At 48.5% G+C, this 19715-nt stretch overlaps 1 protein-coding gene across 27 annotated transcripts in view; it reads right to left on the bottom strand.

Moving 5' to 3' along the window:
• Positions 1-19715, bottom strand: part of MAPK8IP3 (mitogen-activated protein kinase 8 interacting protein 3) — an 86584-nt gene that overhangs the window by 45297 nt on the left and 21572 nt on the right. For 11 of the 27 annotated variants that reach the window (XM_071571484.1, XM_071571495.1, XM_071571485.1 and 8 more), the window contains exons 2-7: positions 15275-15395; positions 13683-13753; positions 12218-12309; positions 10513-10536; positions 5556-5700; positions 238-487 (exon numbers count right to left, since the gene is read on the bottom strand). In XM_071571484.1, coding sequence (XP_071427585.1) covers positions 238-487; positions 5556-5700; positions 10513-10536; positions 12218-12309; positions 13683-13753; positions 15275-15395 — 703 coding nt within the window. Of the gene's footprint in view, positions 1-237; positions 488-2721; positions 2809-5555; positions 5701-10512; positions 10537-12217; positions 12310-13682; positions 13754-15274; positions 15396-19715 lie in introns of those variants that run through there. The other 16 variants (XM_071571492.1, XM_071571510.1, XM_071571493.1 and 13 more) reach the window with 7 other exon arrangements.

Raw genomic sequence — 19715 nt, 5'->3', positions numbered from 1 at the left:
CTCCGAGATCATCAAGTCCAACCCTTGGTCCAACTCCAGTCCCTTTACCAGATCATGGCACTCAGTGCCACGGCCAAGCTCAGTTGAAAAACCTCCAGGGATGGGGAATCCACCCCCTCTCTGGGCAGCCCATTCCAATGCCTGAGCACTCTCTCTGCAAAGAATTTCTTTCTGATCTCCAATTTCCCCTGGCAGAGCTTGAGCCCATCGTGCCCCCTTGAGCTGCAGCTGCCGTACCTATGCTGACGTTCCTCATCTCCTGCGTGACCTGCACCTCCATGTTGCGGCTGTTGCGCTTCTCCCGCGCCCTCTTGTTGCCCTTGGCGGTGCCGTTGGTGTAGTCGCCCATGGGCTGGATGCTCTCGTTCAGAGGGGTGACGGCGGCAGAGGGCACGGAGGATGTCGGGGTGTTGGATTTGGTGCCCGTGGTGCTCGGCGTGGCAGCGGCCGAGGACTGCCCGGACTCGGACATCTCATCCTGGGGGCACTGCGGCAGTTCCGGCAGGGGGGAAGAACAGAAAGGGAAAAGCACAGCTATACATTTGGGTTAATGTGCCATTGGTTGGGGCATGGCTGCCTTGAAGCGTTATGGAGCATGGCTCTTGCTCGCTGTGCCAGCTGGGGACACGGGCACTGCCACCTCTGTGGGAGAGCTGATATCCTCCCTCCTTCACCACTCAGCACAAACCACCTCAGTTTGTGACCTCAGGAAAGGTGGTCTTGTCACAGGGGAAAAGCACCTGCAGCTCACACTGCCCACAGTGAAAGCTGAAGGGCTTTGGCCAGTGTTTCCCAAGGATGGAAGACAACAGGATATCGCTTGGGAAGGGTCTGGAGGGGCCTCCTAGAAGTCTTGGCTGGTGTCTTTACTGTAAGCCACCAACACACCTGGATGAGAGAACAGCAACCTGGTTTTGCCACTGAACTGCAGAAGCAAAGCAGACACCGAGCTGGGATGGTCTGGCTTGGCTGGCACAGGAGACCCATGTCCACAAACCACCTTATGCAGAGCTAGCCAGGCATGGGTCCAGCTGGAGAACACAGCACAAACAGGGGGTTTCCCACTTCCAAATGGCAGGTTGACAAGACCCAAGAATCCAAAAAGCTGACAAATCAACACAGGAGATGGATTCCCAGCACGGAATATGCAAAATGGCTCTCGGTTTTACAGAAAATAGAGCCCCATTTCTTGTACCTCTTGACAAAAAAGGAGGCTTCAAGGCTCAGGCAGGGTTTTACACTGTGACCTGTGTTTGTCAATCAAAGCAGCACTGCTTCACTCAGCCAAGGAACATCCTGAGCAGTGCTGTGATCATTCCCAGACTCAAATGATCTTCATGGCAGCTCCCTCTAATTACTGCCCGCAGGGAGGTGACAAAATTAATGCTGAGAGTTATGTGTGACAGTGAGTTGATACTGGGTGCAGTGACATTCAGCATCTGCACACTCAGACCCAGCTTTTACCATCACCTCTGGCTTCCCACCTCCTCTGCAAGTGCTCCAGAGATGCTGGTTCTGCTCAGAGGCTGCTCTGAGCCCCCCACCTGTGATGCTGTTTCACTGCACTCATTTGAAAGTCTCGTTCTCTTGTTCTAAAAATACCTTCACAACATAAAAAAATCCAAAATGGGATGAGCAAGAAGACTGAAAAAAATGGTGACTTAACCCTTTGCAGCCATTTTTTTTTAAATCTGGAATCTTATTAAGACCTTCCTTTAATTAGACTGGCCTCTGTGTGCTTATCTTAGGATGCTCTGCTGCCCACTCCCCCGTGGAAGCCAAAGGTTTTGAGTTGCATCTGCGCATTTATATTGGAAATTCAGGGGTTTTAAATGGTATTATCATTAAATGCAATCCACATTTTGTATGGTTTCTGCATTGTCAGTCCAAACAGCTCCCACATGAATATCCAAACTGTCTCCCTGCACACTGGCTGGTTTTAGCATCAAGACTGAGATGAGGACTTTGCACTTAGGCTGCTACATGTGAAAATGACACTTCCCACTTCTTATTGCTGGTTCAGGAGCTACTTTCCTAGTAAGTAAAGGAAAAAAATCAAGTGGGGTTTTGGAGAGCAAACAGGATACAGCACTACCTCAACTGCTGTCTGCCTGATGTGCTTTCTGATGTACAAAGGGACAAAGAGCATCAAGTGTGAAGTGCAGCCGTAAAATCTCTTTCCCCAAACAAAACTGCTGTTGGATGAAAGAATTCAGGGATGTCCTGAATAGACTGTAAGTCTGTGAGAATAACCCAAGCCCAGGAGCACCTTAGCACTGCAGGAGACACCCAGGTGGGTCCATATGTCGTTCCTTGTTCTTATGAACCAGCTGTCATTCAAACCCCCTGGATCATCAGTGTTTGTAGGGTGATCATTGTATCAGAGACATCCTGTAACTTCTTGTTTATTGACATAACCTGCCCCTCACCCAGAACACACCAATGAGTAATTACCCTTGTCTTTCACTTACTCTTTTGTTATAGAACTGAAAACATACTTTATCAACCTACCAGCCTGCACTGGAGGAATTCCTCCCAAATGTAAATACTACCAACGTGCGCTCCTCTTCACAGCCCAGAAGTTGGAATCTTCATTCTACTGTCTGAGTGCTCTGTGAATTCTAAATATTGCACTGAGAGTACAGCTGTCCTCACAGCACAGGAGGCATTCTTCAAAACCCACAGCTCACCCAAAGAATACTCTCCAGAGCCACCACTTACCTACAGCCATACCTGTCAACCTCCTAAACATCAACTGTGTAGTAGTGACCTCCAAAATGCATTGCAAAGGCCCAACATTCATAGCAGTCATATGTCCCCATGAGAAGCCACAATTGTATGGTTATAACACTGAAAGCATAGTACATAAAAACAAAAATGTTAAGGACTTTCATCTCCAAAACGCTGTATAAAATAAACGAATGCAAAAATAAAATCATGACAGCAACTAAACAAAAAAATAGTAATAATAAGTAAACAAGGACACAAAACGTAACTATAGTATGGCCCCATGAAGAAGAAAAGTTAGTCAGAAGAGTCAGGTACATCCTGGGAAGGTGAGTTGTGTGTGCAGCGATGTCAGCAGAGCATCAGAGCTCTGAAGAAGAGGCGAGGGGGGATGAGCCACACTGAGCACTTCAGTCAGAGAGCAGGCAAGAGGCTTGCAGGAGGGAAACCTCCACCCCACCCTGCAAATCTAGTAAGTCAGTCAAATCATATCCTTTAAGGATTCATGGGGTTGCCCCACGTTCAGGAAACCCTCCAGATCACACTACCCCATCCAAGTCTTCCCCAGCACAGGCTCCCTGGCTCCACCACCCCACACAGCTGGCTTTATCCCAGCATTCCCAGTCTCCCTAAGGAGCACCAGCACCACTCCCAGCAACACACAGAGGACACAGCTGGAGCAGCACACTGCTGCTTCTGCACAAAGCTTTCTTGGAACCAGATTTTTGTGCCTTATACCACCACCAAATCACTAAGAGATCCAGTCAGTAATCATAAAATCACAGAACTGTTTGGGTTGGAAGGGATCTTAAGGATCACCCATTTCCAACCCCTGTGCAGGACTTCTTCCCTGCCCATGGGAGGACACCTGAACTTGGACACCAAAGCTCTCCATTGGTCTGCATTCCCCTGCAATGCACATGGTGGGTTACCAGTGAGATCCACTCAACTTCTTTGCCAAGTTCTCAACAAGACTTTTAAGGAATTACACCACAGCAAGGCTGTGGGAGATGGATCCAACCCCAACATCCTCCCAGCTCTTCTCTGAAAACTAACCACTGCCCAGCCTGATCACTGGAGAGCTGGAGGGCCAGTTCCCACCATGGTGTGCAGCACTGACTGGAGAGAGCAGGGAATAACTGATCCCAGAGGCAGGCTGGGCTCTGTGCACTTTAATTGTGCTGGCACAGTATTACTATGAAGATCCAAGCTCTGTCCTCATTTCCACCACCCTGAATTATGTCATTGCACTGTGGCACTGCTGTTCCCTAATTCCAGCCAGAGCTCTCCAGAAATGACCACAGCACTTGAATGGCATTCTGCAAGTTGCTACACTTCCCAGACTTCTGTGCCTCTACCCTACAGTGAGGACTGTTCCCAGCCTCCATCCCAGCAAAAGATACTTTGGATTGCCAAATTCCATGATGGCAGAGAGCTGATGAAGTGCTGAGGTTTGTGCTGTTCTAGGCCTGGCCACTTCACAGAGGCAGTATTAAAAAATTAAGTTGCTGCTTTGTTTTCTGAGTTACTTGTGATTTTTGTCTACATTTCTTGTGCTATGCATCAAGAAGGCCACTGCTGCAGAGTCCCTCAGGCCAAAGCCCATCCATGGAAGCTGGAGACATGCAGAGTGGGTACAGTAAGCTTAGGGGGGTTCTTTCCCTTTTCTTTAATCTCCTCTTTGCCTTTACTGTCTCAATGTTATTTTACAGGATCAGGGACTCACAACTTCTCAAAAGGAGACCAGTCCTTACATGTGACACATAAAACACATGATGTTTTACAAATTCCAGGCAGAGTGAAGGTAAGTTTGATCACACACTGCTGAAGCAGAGCAGAAGCTCTGTGAGACACCAGTGGGCACACTGTGAGCTGTGCTCAGCAGAGGCACCAGTGGCTCTCAGACCTGCCACCAGGCATTTGTGGAACATCATGCAAAGACAGAAACTGGGAGGGATCCTGAGCACAAAGACTTCGCCAAGTCTGCAGGCACAGCTCATGGGAAATGTGGGTCACCATGTCCAGCCTGAGCTGTAAGAGCTGCAGGGAGCTGTCAGCTCCCAGCACACCATGTGGCCTCGAGGCTCCAGCTACTCTGGAATGGCAGAGCAGAGCAGCCCAGGTGGCACAGCAGAGCAGGAGGAGCACCAGGCAGCACCATGAGCTGCTCCAGTGCAGCTGCAGTGCCGTGAGGGTTTTGGAAGCCCCAGAGCAGGAGGCAGAGCAGTGATGGTGACAGAGGCACCAAAGGGGGACAGTGCAAGTCAACAGCAGTGACCAAGTACAGGAGGAACATCAGACCTTTAAGCGCAGTGCAAGACTTGGGCATCCAGAGAGGATGAGAAGCATTTTTTAGTGAAGACAGGAAGGCCAGGACAGCAATCAGTCAAAAAGGACAATCCCTGGAGGGCAAGTGCAACCTAGTGTGTGGCTGCACCTGAGTTCAGAAGCATTGCTCTTATCAAGGGGGAGAGAAGGGACACATTCCCAAAGGAACTCTCCAAAATAAACTAATAAGAAGTGAAGGATTTCTCTTCCCTCAATCCCTAACTGCCTCCCCACACATCCCTCTCAACTTAGGGCCAGCCAAGTAAAGGAGATTATCCCTGAGACATGCAGCATGAGGAGCTGTGTCAAATCCTTCCCACACCACATGCCAGATCTGCAGAATGTCCTCCCACCACCAGCAGGGCCACCATGGGAACAAACACACGGGGAGAGGCTGCAAAGGGTTATGGACACAGGTTGGTCTCCAGCTTAATGACAATGTGGGACACTGCTGACAGCAGGAGGGTGGGAAACCCTTGCTCTGGGATGGGCTAGAAAACCTTGTAGCTGGAGTTGGACTGCAGCTGCCCGAGGTCACTCAGGTGCCAGTGGTCCAGGGTTGGGACGATCTTGGCCCCTATCTGCCCACGTACCATGCCATCAGCCAGGGGGAACACGTTCAGGGAGTTGGGACGTTCCTTCCTGCTAAACACAAGAACAGAGAGAGAGGGGAAAACATCTGTTAGCCACGGACAAGGTTGTGACAGGAAGCAAACAGCACACCAGTTTATGTGAAAGATTAGTCACTAGAAACTGGATTGCACTCCCTTCCCTGTACAAACTCCCAATTCCCACCCTTCTGGATGTTGGCTGCCCAGTCCCATGGCTACTAGAGCCATACCTCCTGCTGGGGTGACTCCAAGAGGGAGGGGGTCAGTGACCACAACAGGCATGACTGATGCTCCAGCAGTGTAAGAAATTTGGAGAAATTCAAAAGTGCAGGGAACCACCAGGCAATTTAAGTTGGTGTCTCTTGTGAGAAACAAATGTACTATGGGGAAACAAGCCACAGCAAACAACTCTCACAGCAAAACAATAAAAGCTCCCATAGCTCCTAGAGATGGTGAGGAATGAGGCTTTTAAGAGACATCTCCATGGCACTTCTGTACATTCCACTCCAACTCTGGTGAGCTCCAACAACAGGAACCAGATGGGTTGGATCACTTCCAATTTTAAGCAAGAGAACACTTGTACTCTTTGATCCCTCCATACCCATATCACAATGCACTCACAATTCAGAAAATAAAGAAAGTATAAATGAGTGCATCATGCATATTGCCAGGTGTCTCCAAGTGTGTTCTGCTCATCCTCTCCTTTCTGGCAGTTGCAGGTCACTCACCAGCTGCAGGAGTGATTCTGAACATAAGAGATGGCACAGGTTTGGAGACCAAGCTACAGTGGGAGGAAATCTGGAGCAATCAGTGGAAGTAGAAAGGCTGCAGCAGCAGCTTGCTGGACCTGGCAGCTGGTTTGGTGCCAGGGCAGCAGGTCTGCAGGGGCAGAGCACACCTCCACCTAAGAGTATCTCTGGCTGACTCCAGTGCCCCTGCAGAGCTGAACTGAGCTGATTCTCTGTGTGGTGTGCACTCACACTGGGGCTCAGTGGTGGGACTTCATCTACTCCTGCACAGGGGTGTGGTGTGGTGTGGTGTGGTGGGGTGGGGTGGGGTGGGGTGGGGTGTGGTGTGGTGTGGTGTGTGGTGTGGTGTGGTGTGGTGTGGTGTGGGTGTGGTGTGGTGTGGTGTGGGTGTGGTGTGGTGTGGTGTGGTGTGGGTGTGGTGTGGTGTGGTGTGGTGTGGTGTGGTGTGGGTGTGGTGTGGTGTGGTGTGGTGTGGGTGTGGTGTGGTGTGGTGTGGTGTGGTGTGGTGTGGTGTGGGTGTGGTGTGGTGTGGTGTGGTGTGGTGAAACCTGCCCTTCTGTGCCCCTCTGCCAGGAACTCCAGACCTCCACAGACCTCTCTGTAAGGACCAGCAGCATGGACATGGTGCCAAGGGAGGAAAACCAGCACAGCCACCCCACCTGTGGCCATGGCAAACAGCTGCCACATGGCCCATGGCTCCTGGGGTATGGCAAACACACTGACACAGGTCCCTTAGGAAGCAGGGAGTGCCAGCAGGGAGACAAGGCTTGCCAACCTTTCCATGCCCAGCACTGTCCAGCCACCACTCACTGTACCAATGCCTGTCTTGGAGAGGCAAAAATGCCTCCTGTGGCCTCTTAGATAGACAAAAAGAGGGGAAAAGGTGTTTCCAGCGTGGCCCAGAAGCAGATTTGGGATAAACTTTTCCTAAAACCTGCATTAAAATCCTCTCCTGAAGATATGAGACTGATACACGGAAGTTTCATACAGGATCCCTCTTATAAAGGCAGCATGTAACTGGATTTTGGAGGAACACGGATCAGTGAAACAACATCATTAACTCTCTCCCAGGTAACAAGCAGTAGGACAAGAGGAAACGGCCTCAATTCCACAAAGGGAGGGTTGGGTTGGATATTGTTGAAAATTTCTTCCCTGAAAGATCAGTTAAGCATCAAAAGGGCTGCCCAGAGCAGGGGTGGAGTCACCATCCCTGGAAGAACTCAAAGGCACATGGATGTGGCACTTGGCAACGTGGTTTAGTGGGCATAAGGGTATTCAGTTGAAGGTTGGACTTGATGATCTTGGAGGTCCTTTCCAACATTAATGATTCTGTGATTCCATGATCTTTGCACAGATTCCAGCTCAGATTCCTATGATGGGTATTGTAGCCTTTCCTTTCCACTCAAAAGGCATCTTGGTGCTTGTGACTTTTAAACATTAGCAAATGCTGAAGATTTAGTGAAAACATTCCACTGCTGTTTGCCTAAATCCCAATTTATGACTGTAACCTGACAAATACACCTGCTCCTACCAGGTCCTGATGCCAAAGGACCTTTACCTCTGCCTGTCACTTCTGCTACCATTCCAAGACCCTGAAAGTTTCTAACAGTTGGATTTCAAGTTTCTAAATAACATATCAGGCAAATGTTTCCCCTGATAGAAAATCTTCCCCCCTGGGACTGATCCAAGCACCACAGAAAGCAAAGTCAGTTATGTATAAGGGATTCAAAACTAGACATTACAACTTTATGCCACAAAGACAGTCAATTTCTAGTTTTGCAGTTAAATAAATAACTCAAAGGTCCCCAAGAGTCTACTACAAAAATCTCTCTTTTCAAGGAGGAAAAAAATTAGGCCTTTTTTGGAGCTGCTTTAACCATTAGTTTCATATCTTTCTCTTCTTCAGAACAGAATGATAGTTTTAAGAGTCATTCCTCACAGATATGAGGAGCAGGAGAAAGTTTCCTGCAACTGTAGGACAGTCTTTGGCAAACCAATAGTGCAGCCAGAGTGACTCTGCTGAGATGGCCTGACATGACTGTCCTGGTTCAGCAACAGAGACCACCGTGTGGGTGTGACCAAAGCTGGGCATTCTAAACCCTCTGGACCATTGCCCAGCAACTGTTCCCAATGGCCCATTGGCAGCAGCTGCCCAGGGCACAGCTGAGCCCTCAGGCTGGGAGCTGGCTGGGAAAGAAGCCTGGCAGAGGAGCTGGGAGAACTGCCCTCCAGGGACTCCTTGGCACCTCCACACCCACCTGAGGGCTCAGCTCTGCTCAGGGGCCAGCAACCATTCCAAAATCCCCCCTGACTCCCAGAGTCAGATCCCCCAGTGTGGAACTCCCTGCCCTGGGGGAGGCACTGAGGGCTCCCACTTGAACCTGAGGGGAGAGAATCTTGGGCTTTGGGGACCTCTGGGACCACTCACTGGATCCAGAGGAGGAGCAGACCCTGGACAGGAGGAGCCCACCACTCTCCACCAGACTGTGCCATTATCTGCACCAACAGGTTTGTCCCTTCCTTTTCCTTTGGACTTGTGGGAACCACGTGGGGCTCAGCACGGGGGCCAACAAACCCCCCTGTGTTTGTGCCCCAGGGGGTTGGGTTAGACTGCTGGGTTTGGGGGTTAAACCCAATTTCTGTTTGTGCCATTGCATTCATTGTGATATTGTTATTAAATTGTAACTCTGACTCATAATCTCTTTTGTGTTGGGTTTGTTTCTCTTGCTGGTTTACCTTTAAACCAGCACAATAACTCACTGGCAGCACTGAGACATAAAAGCCACTCCAAAGGTCTCCTGAGAGAGACATTAAATGTCTCTCTGGGTAATCACTGCTAGATTTCTGCTGGGAACCCACAACTCATTTCTATGCTCATATGCAAACACACACACATTTCACAGACAAGAAGATCCAGGAGCCACTGAGTAGACAGGAAACATGTGAACCTCACAGTCCCTGCTAAAGAGTCAGAGGTACAGACTTTCCACAGCATCAGAAGCTGCAGGATCTTCAGGAATGGATTTTAACACAGACTGTTAGGAAATTTCCTTGCTGAGTTTCTTTGGAAACACCTTCCAGCCTCTTCTGAACCTCCCAGGAAAGGGGAAAGCCAACACCACAGCAGAGCTAACTCCAGTTTTGCAGTCCTGAAGTTGTCTCCAAAGAAATTTAAAGTATCCTCAGGGCTGGTCTAAACTTTGAGTGCTGTAGTAGCCTTCACACACCCAACTCTTTGCAGTGATGGGTGAGTTTAACACTTGGTTAGTTCCACCTTGAATTATAAGATGAACAGCACACTCCTCAATACAGGTTTGCAGTAGCCAAAACCTGGGGTCAGGATGTTCTACAATTAACATCCTAAAGTTTACAAAACCTAACAAAACCACAGTTTGTTTGCCAGCATTTAAAGAGGAGAATTGCTCTCTTTGGAGGCTTCAGGCTGGTACTCCCTGCCCAGCACACAGCCAGAAGTGCCCTTGAAGAGGCACTGCCACTGAGACACTTGTCCTGCCCTGCTCAGAAAACAGGCATGTCTTGTTCTCTGGAGTAAAGTAAGGGGGAAAAATTTCTTGGCACCCAAGGGAATGGCATGAAGCTGTGTCAGGGGAGGTTGAGGCTGGCTGTTAGGGTGGTAGGCACTGAACAGGCTCCCCAGGGCAGTGGTCACGGCCCTAAGGCTGACAGAGTACAAGGAGCATTTGGACAACACTGTCAGGCACATGGTGGGATTGTTGGGGTGTCTGTGCAGGGCCAGGATTTGGATTTGATGATCCCTGTGGGTCCCTTCCCACTCAGGATATTCCATGATTCGGTGGGTCTATGAATTTAAAATATTCTGGGATCTGCAGTGTAAATGTCCCATCCCAGACATCTGATCCTGTTTTGGGACCAAACTTGTGCATCTCCTGCTTTTGCCCACACTGCTGTGCCATCCCAGCTCTGGGGCTCCCTCCACCTCCCCTGAACCAGCAATCAGGTGCCAGTACACAGGGAGAGCAAGATGCCAGTCCAGCCCATTCCCAGCACCACTGTCACCACTGCACACAACCTCCACCACTGGGATGAGTGGAATTCAACACAGCAACAGGATTTACCTTTTCCTCCAGGGCTGGCGGTGACTGCAGTGACAGACAGAACAGTCAAACAGCAGCAATGCCACAAAAAGCGAGACAAAAAGAACCATTAGAGAGCAGATGTCATGCAGACATGCACCCTACCACAGACATGGGCACACGTGCTGTGCCACCCACACCACGTGCAGGGGCACACACTCACCACTCCTCATCCATACACATCACCCCCCAAAAGGCTGGGGCACAAACTTCTCCCCAGTCCCTTTTATTCTAAAGAAATGCACTCAGATCTGTGTCCCAGGCCATGAGAAGTCATGCCTGCTCCCCCACCCAGGGCACAAACACTGCTGTTCCCCCTCCAGCTGTGCAGGGACACCACAGCACATCTGTCCCAGCACAGCAAACACAGAGCTACACACCCACCCACACCCCAACAGTGCAAAGCTGGAGGGAAAGGAAAAACTCCCCATTTCCCACTGGCAGTTCCTACAGATTGAGATCACAGTCCCATCAGGGGCTTTTCACACACCCCAGTGTTTCTTTCCAAGGATACTCACAATATGCCAGACTTAAAAAGGTAAAAGACTGACTTCTCTGATATGGGGAGGCAACTTTTGCTGAAAATTTTGCCCCCTTCACCCCAGAGAATGGCACTCTTGTACATACAACCAGAATTCACTGTGCAGCTCTCTCATGGAATGATAACATAAAGCCACAATTAATATCAGCTTATTTGAAAGTCAGGGAAGAAAAAGGTCATTAAAAATGGCCTGATGATCCCTGTGGGTCCCTTCCAACTCAGGGTATTCTATGATTCTATGATTCAGAGTTGGTGGGTGCATGTAGGACCCACCCTTTAAAAGAGAGAGGCCCTAAGTTTGCTTTTTCCTGTGGTACTTTTAGATTTTACTGTGTAAGCACTTCCACAGATATTCTTATTTCCAGAAGAATAAGTGGGGAGGGAAACAAGCCTAACACACTTAACCCATTCCAGCTGTAACACTGGGATCAGATCAGGTTCTGGGAACTCCCTGTGGACTTCAGACTGTGAGAGGGAGAAGAGAAGGAAGAAAAATAGTCTGAGAAGGGAAATTTTATGAATAGATAAACACCTACAAACTCTGGTTCCTTTGACAGCTTTCTACACCCCTCAGGCCTGTCTCTTCTGCCTAGGAAAGCTGCCATCCAGCTTTTTTTTTTTTCTCAATTGATTCCTATATTTCAGACAAGCCAATTCTAGTCAAAGCCCAAGCACTGCAGGGAGGGACAAAAATCAATTTCTTGGCTGTAAGTGGTTTATCATGTGAGTGACTGATAGAAAGCTTTGCTTGAAGGAACAAGGGGAAAAATCCTATAATGGCTAATGCATTTAATTGCTACACTTTTGCTGCCTGTCCCACATACAAAGACACACACACTTTATTTGACACATCCATCCATTTCTACAGAGAAACCTTTACATGCTCCTTGAGAATACAAATGTGTTTTCCAGAGGCTCCAGCAGCAGCAGGAGGATATAAAGCCTCAGCTTTGCAACACAACACACAAAGCTCCTCGTCACCAAGCCTTGAGATAAGTACCCACAACTCACCCAGACCCCATTCAAAAGAGCTCCTGCTACAGTCCAGTGCCCAGGGAAGGGTCCTGCTCTGGGCTCTCTCAAACATACACACCCAGTGTGCAAGTCCCAGCTGGCACGGGTGACACAGAGAGGTGGTGGCCCTACCTTCTCCCAGAGACAGTGCCCTCAGTTTGGTTACTTCCCGCAACTTGCTGCATCTTGGATCGCTCAATGTGTTCCACGTAGGTCTGGATCATCTGTGGGGAGACAAAAACACAGGAGACAAACACAGGAGAAGGAAAGACTCATTTTCTGCTTTTGTTTAATTTTCTACAGCATTCATCTCCAGTTCCCTGGGGTGTTGGGCACATTTCTTTGTCTTCGCTGTTGTCTTCCAAGCTGATGATGTAAGTGATGATATAAGAATTATCTGACAGGAAACCTGACAGCAAATAGTGTCAGAAATTACTTCAGCTGAATCTCATAACAGAAGAGCTGTGAAAGAGCACATCCAAAGCCAACATAAAACATCTCCTGGTGGCTCATTGACAGTGGGAGGTGAGGTAGTGGGACACTGTGCACAGCATCACAGAGCAGCTGAAGTTGGGAAGAACCTCCTGGGGTTCATCAGGTCCAACCACCTACTCAAAAAGGGCCACCCAGAGCAGGCTGCCAGCACCACATCCATGTGGCTCATTGTAATAGTTTGGGCCAGGCCTTGTCTGGTAACCAGATGTAACTAGGGAGGAGCTTGTCTTCTAGGTATTCCTCACCCATTCTTTTGCCCTTCCATGGGATAAGAGACAGGGAGATAAGGGGTTTGGTCTCACTTTGGGTTCTGGTGAAGGAAGAGGACAGAGAGTTCACTGCTGCTGCTGCTGCTTGGTCCCTTATCAGAGCCACACAGGAGATCGGGGAAATAGCGTGAGTGAGACACCCCCACCCCATCATGTGAGAGAAAAAAGCTGGTTTTCTTCTAAGAGTGGTGGTGGGATTGTGTTGTACTGGTTTGCTGGGTGGGTGGGTGGGTGGGGCTGTTCTTCTGTACCCATTGGTTTTTTGTTCGTCTCTTCCTGTCACCCCTGTTTTCCCCTTCCCTTTTCCCCTCCCCTTTCCCTTTTCCCTTTTGTGGGTGCAATTTGTATACATATAATTGTAGGTATTTAGAGAATATACACAGATATATATATATATATATATTGGCTTGGGTCAGCTTCTTTCAAGTTTTTTTTTCCTGTTCCTTTTCTCTGCTTTGGGGAGCAGGGGGAGAAGGAGGGGGAAGGGGGAAGGCTCGAGCTGGAGGCCAGGACAAAACCAAGACACTCATGTGTATCTCCAAGGATGGAGACTCCAACACATCTCTGGACAACCTCTGCCAGTGCTCATTGTCCTCACAGTAGAGTAGCTTTTACTCATGCTCAGGGTGAGCCTCCTGTGTCTGTTTGTACCAGTTGTCTCCAGTCTTGTCACTGGGCATCACTGGGCTCTATTCACTTTACAACCTCCAGTCAGGTATTTCTGATGTTCCCAAAGTTCAGAAGCTCTAGTAAGGATTGCAAGCTGAACTCTTTGACATGACTTTAGATACAGACAAAGAGTAAATTTATTGGGAAATAATGAGACATCCTACCTCTGTGTGACGCTGATGCAGAGCATTGTACTCCTTCTTCATTTCGGATTCCCGCTCCTCCAGCCGAGAAACTGCCAAGAGAACATCCCAACCATCAGGTAACACACACCAGGCTCTCAAAATACACCAATCCCAACCATCAGGTAACACACACCAGGCTCTCAAAACAAACCACTGCAGAAACAAAGCCTGCTTTGTTAGAAATTAGTTTATACCTAATGAAGTAAAAAAAAAAACAAAAAAACCCCTCCCACAATAATGCACATTGTGAGATCTGGTCTTCATTACAAACTCAGGTCATGGTACCTGCATGTTCCCCACACCAGCAGTTCTGTGCAATAAGTGCAATAAAACCAGAGAGGTTTTTCAACACTAGCCTGGTGACCCATAAGTTTGACAATTGTCCCCTGGGATTGGCACTTCTGGCTACCAGAGGGGCAGAAGTACTGGACAAGACACCAAGGAATTTGGAGGGGAACTCCAGTCAACAAACCAAGGCTGCCCATGGTAGGAAGTGTTTGTAAAAACAAATAAACAAACAAATAACTGTGATGGTTTTTGTAAGAGAAAAATATGGAAGATTCTATTCAGGGACAAGGAGAAACTGGAAACCAGGATCCAAAGGCCCAAATCTTGCTCCTGGAGAGACTGAGACTGTCCCACAAAAGAGAAGCAATGCAGCCTCTACTGAATTAGTGTGGATACAGCCCATCCCTTGGAAGGCTCAAAAGGAAGGGATAACCAGACATTTCAGGCTATCCCAGTTCAGCAGGTGGGACCAGTTTATCCCTGTGTGGGTGTGACCAAAGCTGGGCATTCTAAACCCTCTGGGCCATTGCCCAGCAACTGTTCCCAATGGCCCATTGGCAGCAGCTGCCCAGGGCACAGCTGAGCCCTCAGGCTGGGAGCTGGCTGGGAAAGAAGCCTGGCAGAGGAGCTGGGAGAACTGCCCTGCAGGGACTCCTTGGCACCTCCACACCCACCTGAGGGCTCAGCTCTGCTCAGGGGCCAGCAACCATTCCAAAATCCCCCCTGACTGCCAGAGTCAGATCCCCCAGTGTGGAACTCCCTGCCCTGGGGGAGGGACTGGGGGCTCCCACCCAAACCTGAGGGGAGAGAATCTTGGGCTTTGGGGACTTGTGGAACCACTCTTGGGATCCAGAGGAGGAGCAGAACCTCGACAGGAGGAGCCCACCACTCTCCACCAGACTGTGCCATCATCTGCACCAACAGGTTTTTCACCTCCTTTTACTCTGGACTCGGAGGAACCACGTGGGGCTCAGCACAGGGGCCACCAAACCCCCCTGTGTTTGTGCCCCAGGGGGCTGGGTTATACTGCTGGGGTTTGGGGGTTAAACCCAATCTCTCTTTGTGCCATTGCATTTATTGTAATATTGTTACTAAATTGTAACTGACATATTCTCTCCTGAGCTGGGTTCATTTCTCCTGCCTGTTTCCCTTTAAACCAGCACACAGGCTTTGTGCAAATTCCATTAAAGCAAACAAAAAGTATGACAAATATTTTTAAAGTAGCCCTGTATGTGTGTGGAAGGCACTGTGTACAGTGGTGTCTGATGTGCAGCTTTGCTTACTCTGGTCTGCATAGTTTTTGGTCTTCAGCTCCAGCTGTCGAGTCTGAAATTCAAGGTGTTCCACCTGGATTTGTAGTTCTTTCTTCTCCTGTTCCAGTGCATCTTCAAACTCTATGAACTTCTGCACAGGGAAGAAGTGGAGAAGGAGGCACAGATGAGGATTACAAGTAAAATGGGTTTGCCCCACATGACTCTTCCTCTCTTCAGAAAAAAGAAAGTAAACAGAATATAAATTACAAAATAGGAAATAAGAATTTTTAAGTACTGTAATTGGCACAATAGCATTTTATCAAGCTGAAGAGTCTATTTTATATGAGAAAGTATTGTTATCTTTAATGTATAATTAATATATCAACTGTGGTCCAGCATGAGTTCTGTAAACTCTGTTATCTTCAGCAACATTGGTCTTCCTCATGCCAGCCTGAATTTTGATTCCTGTTAACTTGATGTCACAGAAGTCAAATTCTATGTCTACAATCACATGTTTAATAATACATGTCAGAAACCTTCAGACCAACTCGTTAGTGGTGCAGTTGTAGAAAACTTCACCCATAATTCAGAGTGGGGGTAAGTCTGGCAGGAATGTGCAAACTTTGGGGTAAATGAAGCCCCAGCCCCAGTGGTGCTCACTGTCATTGTCACCAGCATGGTGGGACCTGCACACAGAGCACCAGGCTGAAGGAAAGATTTTCCAGATACACTCATTTCACAGTGAAAACACAACCCAAATTTCAGGTGTTCTTTCTGTAAACCATCACTCCCAACCTGGGAGCTTCAGTCTCTCCCTGCCATGGGCAGAGGCACAGAGAGCACAGGGAGACACACAGAACACTCCACTCAGCTCCAGTCAACAGGTACCACACAGTACTGGGGTCACACTTTATTGGGGTAATGTAGATCAGCTTAGCAGTGGTCAGAGGAGGCAGAGACAGCTCAGGCTGCAGTGGGATCAGAAGGCTCACCAAAGACAAAAGGATTTTATTTTTAGTAACAGCTTCACTTTTATCTACTCCTACATATAACATGTCAGTAGATTATTGGTCAGTGGTTCACCTCCCATACATGGACAGATTCTGCTTATGAGGCATTCACATTCTACAGGTGGCTCTCTGGTCCTTAAGGATGCACTCATCAATCAACTCAGACTTTAAGAGATACACACACACACACTGTCAGCCCCACAATTCCCCCTCTCCGTGATTGTGCCACAAAAATGGCTGCAGCATCTTCTGCAGGGCCCTTAGCAGAGGACCACCTGCACCTGATGTTAACCACAGCACAATTGTCACAATCACAAAAATCACCAGTGCAGTCTTCACCACAGAGAAAACCCCATCCAGTTACAGTCCATCTATAGTCCATCTTTGAAGCAATTTGTTTAGCTGCTTTCATCCATCAGCACAGCTCCTGATGGGACCTGGTGTCAGAGACTGAAACAGTTAATGATTTATGCATTCTAGGAGACTTTTGCAGGCTTTGGACTTTTGCATTATACCCCTGATGGGCAGCTGGGGCCCATCCCTCCTTCCAGTGCTGAAAGTGCCATGCCCTGAAGAGGCAAGAGGAGCAGTTACTGTGCCCTCCTCATGAACCCTGTGCCCATCATAAAAGGTGAGAAGAATATTGGGGGTCCATGGCCCGGCTGGTGACCCTGCTTCATGGAAAACAATCCCCTGCCTCGGGGTGGGGGGTGCAAAAGGCATGCTGAGGGTATATATGGACTGGTGACTTTGGGGGTTTGGGTTCTGTTCCTCGCCCCCACTGCCTGCAGATGGAGACCACGGCCTGCAGGGATGCTGAGATGCAATGCTGGATCCCTGGGCAGTGAGTATGTGAACCTTTTCATTCTCATCTTTTCTTTTCTCTTGCTGTCCTGGACTCTTCTCCTGCCTTTCTTCCCCCTGTGCATCTTTCCCCCCGCCCCCACTAAGGTCATTTCTGTCACATCATACGGACTTGTTAAAATAAACCAACTATCAGTGTTGTTTCACTTTAATCCACCCCAAGGGAATTATTGATACCAACGTAGGTTACCCCCGTCCCCTTTTCCAGGGGCAGGTCGTAACACCCGGAGCCACAGGTGCTTTCATGGAATATTGAAACTAAGAAGAGACCCTGGGAGGTGAATGCACCTGCACATCTCTGCGTGCACGTCGACCAGCCTGTTGTTGTTGGCCAAACTTCGCGAACGAAGATTTGGGAAGGGCTCTCCCCAGGTGGGGATGTGCCCTTCGAGCCTGCACAGGGGATTGTTCAGGTGAGGCTCAGCGTGCGCAGAACTGGCCCCACCGTTTCAGTCCTGAGGTCCATTTGCCACGGCCAAGTGAGCTTGGACAGTGACAGTGAAGACCTCAGGACTGTCACAGCACCCGGTACTGACCAGGGCTGACCCTGCTGAGCATCCCAGATCTGACGGGATGGGATGGCAGGGAGGGATTGAACTGCCCGGTACGGTCTCCACTGAGACTCGAACTCACCCGTAAAGTAAACAATAAATAACACAGAGGAAAGGACTTCACCTGACAAGCCTGTGAAGTTCACGGTTCAGACATTTTATTACACACAGCACACGGTTTATACAGGGGTAAGGCTACATTCTATTGGCTAAATTGAACCTCACACCATCAGGCCACAACTTTTAATTGCTTAAAATCTCTTATCTCACAAGTCCAATGTTTATATGAACTCATCCCAGATGTTTTCAGGTGCACCTCCAGAGTTTGGTGGGAGACCTGAGGAGTTCTCATGAGAAACCTTCGGGGAGTTGCTCAGAACTCCCGGGGAGTGATTTCTCCTCCACCAGACAACAGCAGCTGTGACTGTTTATTCTTAGCTGCTTTCAGTCTCACAGGGTCTTATATAGATCTGAATTGCTCACCTTTGATTTTTCTGTACCTTCAAGCCTGGTTCTTGCGTGACATGTGGCCACCAGAGGTTTCCTGCACAGAACACCAACACAATCCTGACCCAGAATCCACACAGCTACACTCAGAAATGGAGCTGTTTCCAGCACCACCCCTGACACAACAAGCTGGTGGGAAAATCCCTGAGGCTCAGAGAACACGTGCTCTTTAAGCACACACATCCTCTCCCCAGCAAACCATGCCTGGACATGGTACCACCAGGCCCACAAGGACACAGGATAGCAAAGTTACACCACCAGCTGCACAGCAAGTCCTGACTTGGCCCTGCAAACACAGAAATTGGAGTTTTGTTAAATTACTCCTGAATAGTCCCATCCAAAAAAGCCAGAAGTGCAGCATCACCTGTCCAAGAATTACAACACCAACCCTTCAGCTGAGTGGCACCAGAACAGGGATCCAGGGAGAGCCCTGGATCTGTTGCTGCTGAAGATGAAAGCGAGCAGGAAGTTAAGCCAAGAGGGTTTTAATCCACCTTTAAGATGTTTATGGACCAAGAGGAGCCTGCAGGAAGGAACTGGGGACTGTGAGGAGCTCCCAAGGCTCTGCTCTCAGCCCTGCCTCTCTCCTCTCCATCTGTTCCCCAAATCCTCCTTAGGTCCAGCCCCAACAGATCCAACAGCATGTGCAAGTCAGCTGGTGAAGCCTCCTCTGGCTACTAAAATCATGGACACTGAGGAGGAAAATCCCTCTCTGTCCTCTCCTGGGGGAAGTGTCCTCTCCACTAACACTGCTGTCAGGAGGGAATGGCAACTTCAGTGGGACAAATAAAGCCTTGTTGTGCTCCAAGAGACAGACTGGTGAGAATCCTTCCTGGTAAAGATTCCCAGGGAAACCAACACATTGAAATGCACAGTAGGATTATTTTGCTGAATTCTGCAGATGAATCAATCTGCACAGGATCTGGCTGCACTCTCAGAGTAAACTCCATGCACATTCCCTATTGCTTTTACTGGAATTATGAGCAGGGACACTGGAGCCATCATTATGAGCTGGATCCTCTCTGCAGATGACTGAAGGCCACATCATTTACTATTCCTGCAGACTTTCCAAACTGCTCAGTAAATTCTGGGAGCAGTGACTCAGTTTGCATTCCTACATACCTGTATTTATAGAAACAATCAAACACACTTTAGCCACATCTCATTTCCCTGCACTGGGTGTTCTGCAGTGCCTCTAATCTCTAACTGGGCTTTCAGCTTTATTCTCCTTCCTGCTCAAATTTACTGTAATAAGGGGTTGGGGTTTTTTCCACTTATGGTTGTTTTGCACAGTATTTTCTAGAAATACCAGCAATACCAACACCCTTTTTCTGCTATAAACGAGTCATCTCAGAGGTTAAACATTTACTTTTTAATTAAATTTTGAGACTGTACAAGGGTTTAGAGTTTTAAGTGGTATTTTCCTGAGATGTCAATAAAGATTGAAATCCCTTAGACACACAACCAGCAACCTATTTTATGGATTTTGAGAGATTTGCAATTCATTATTGAAACATTTTCCAGAACAACAATATAATT

Source organism: Pithys albifrons, chromosome 16 (genome assembly GCF_047495875.1).
Source record: "Pithys albifrons albifrons isolate INPA30051 chromosome 16, PitAlb_v1, whole genome shotgun sequence".
Classification (NCBI taxonomy): domain Eukaryota; kingdom Metazoa; phylum Chordata; class Aves; order Passeriformes; family Thamnophilidae; genus Pithys; species Pithys albifrons.
This window is presented reverse-complemented; position numbering and strand designations above follow the sequence as displayed.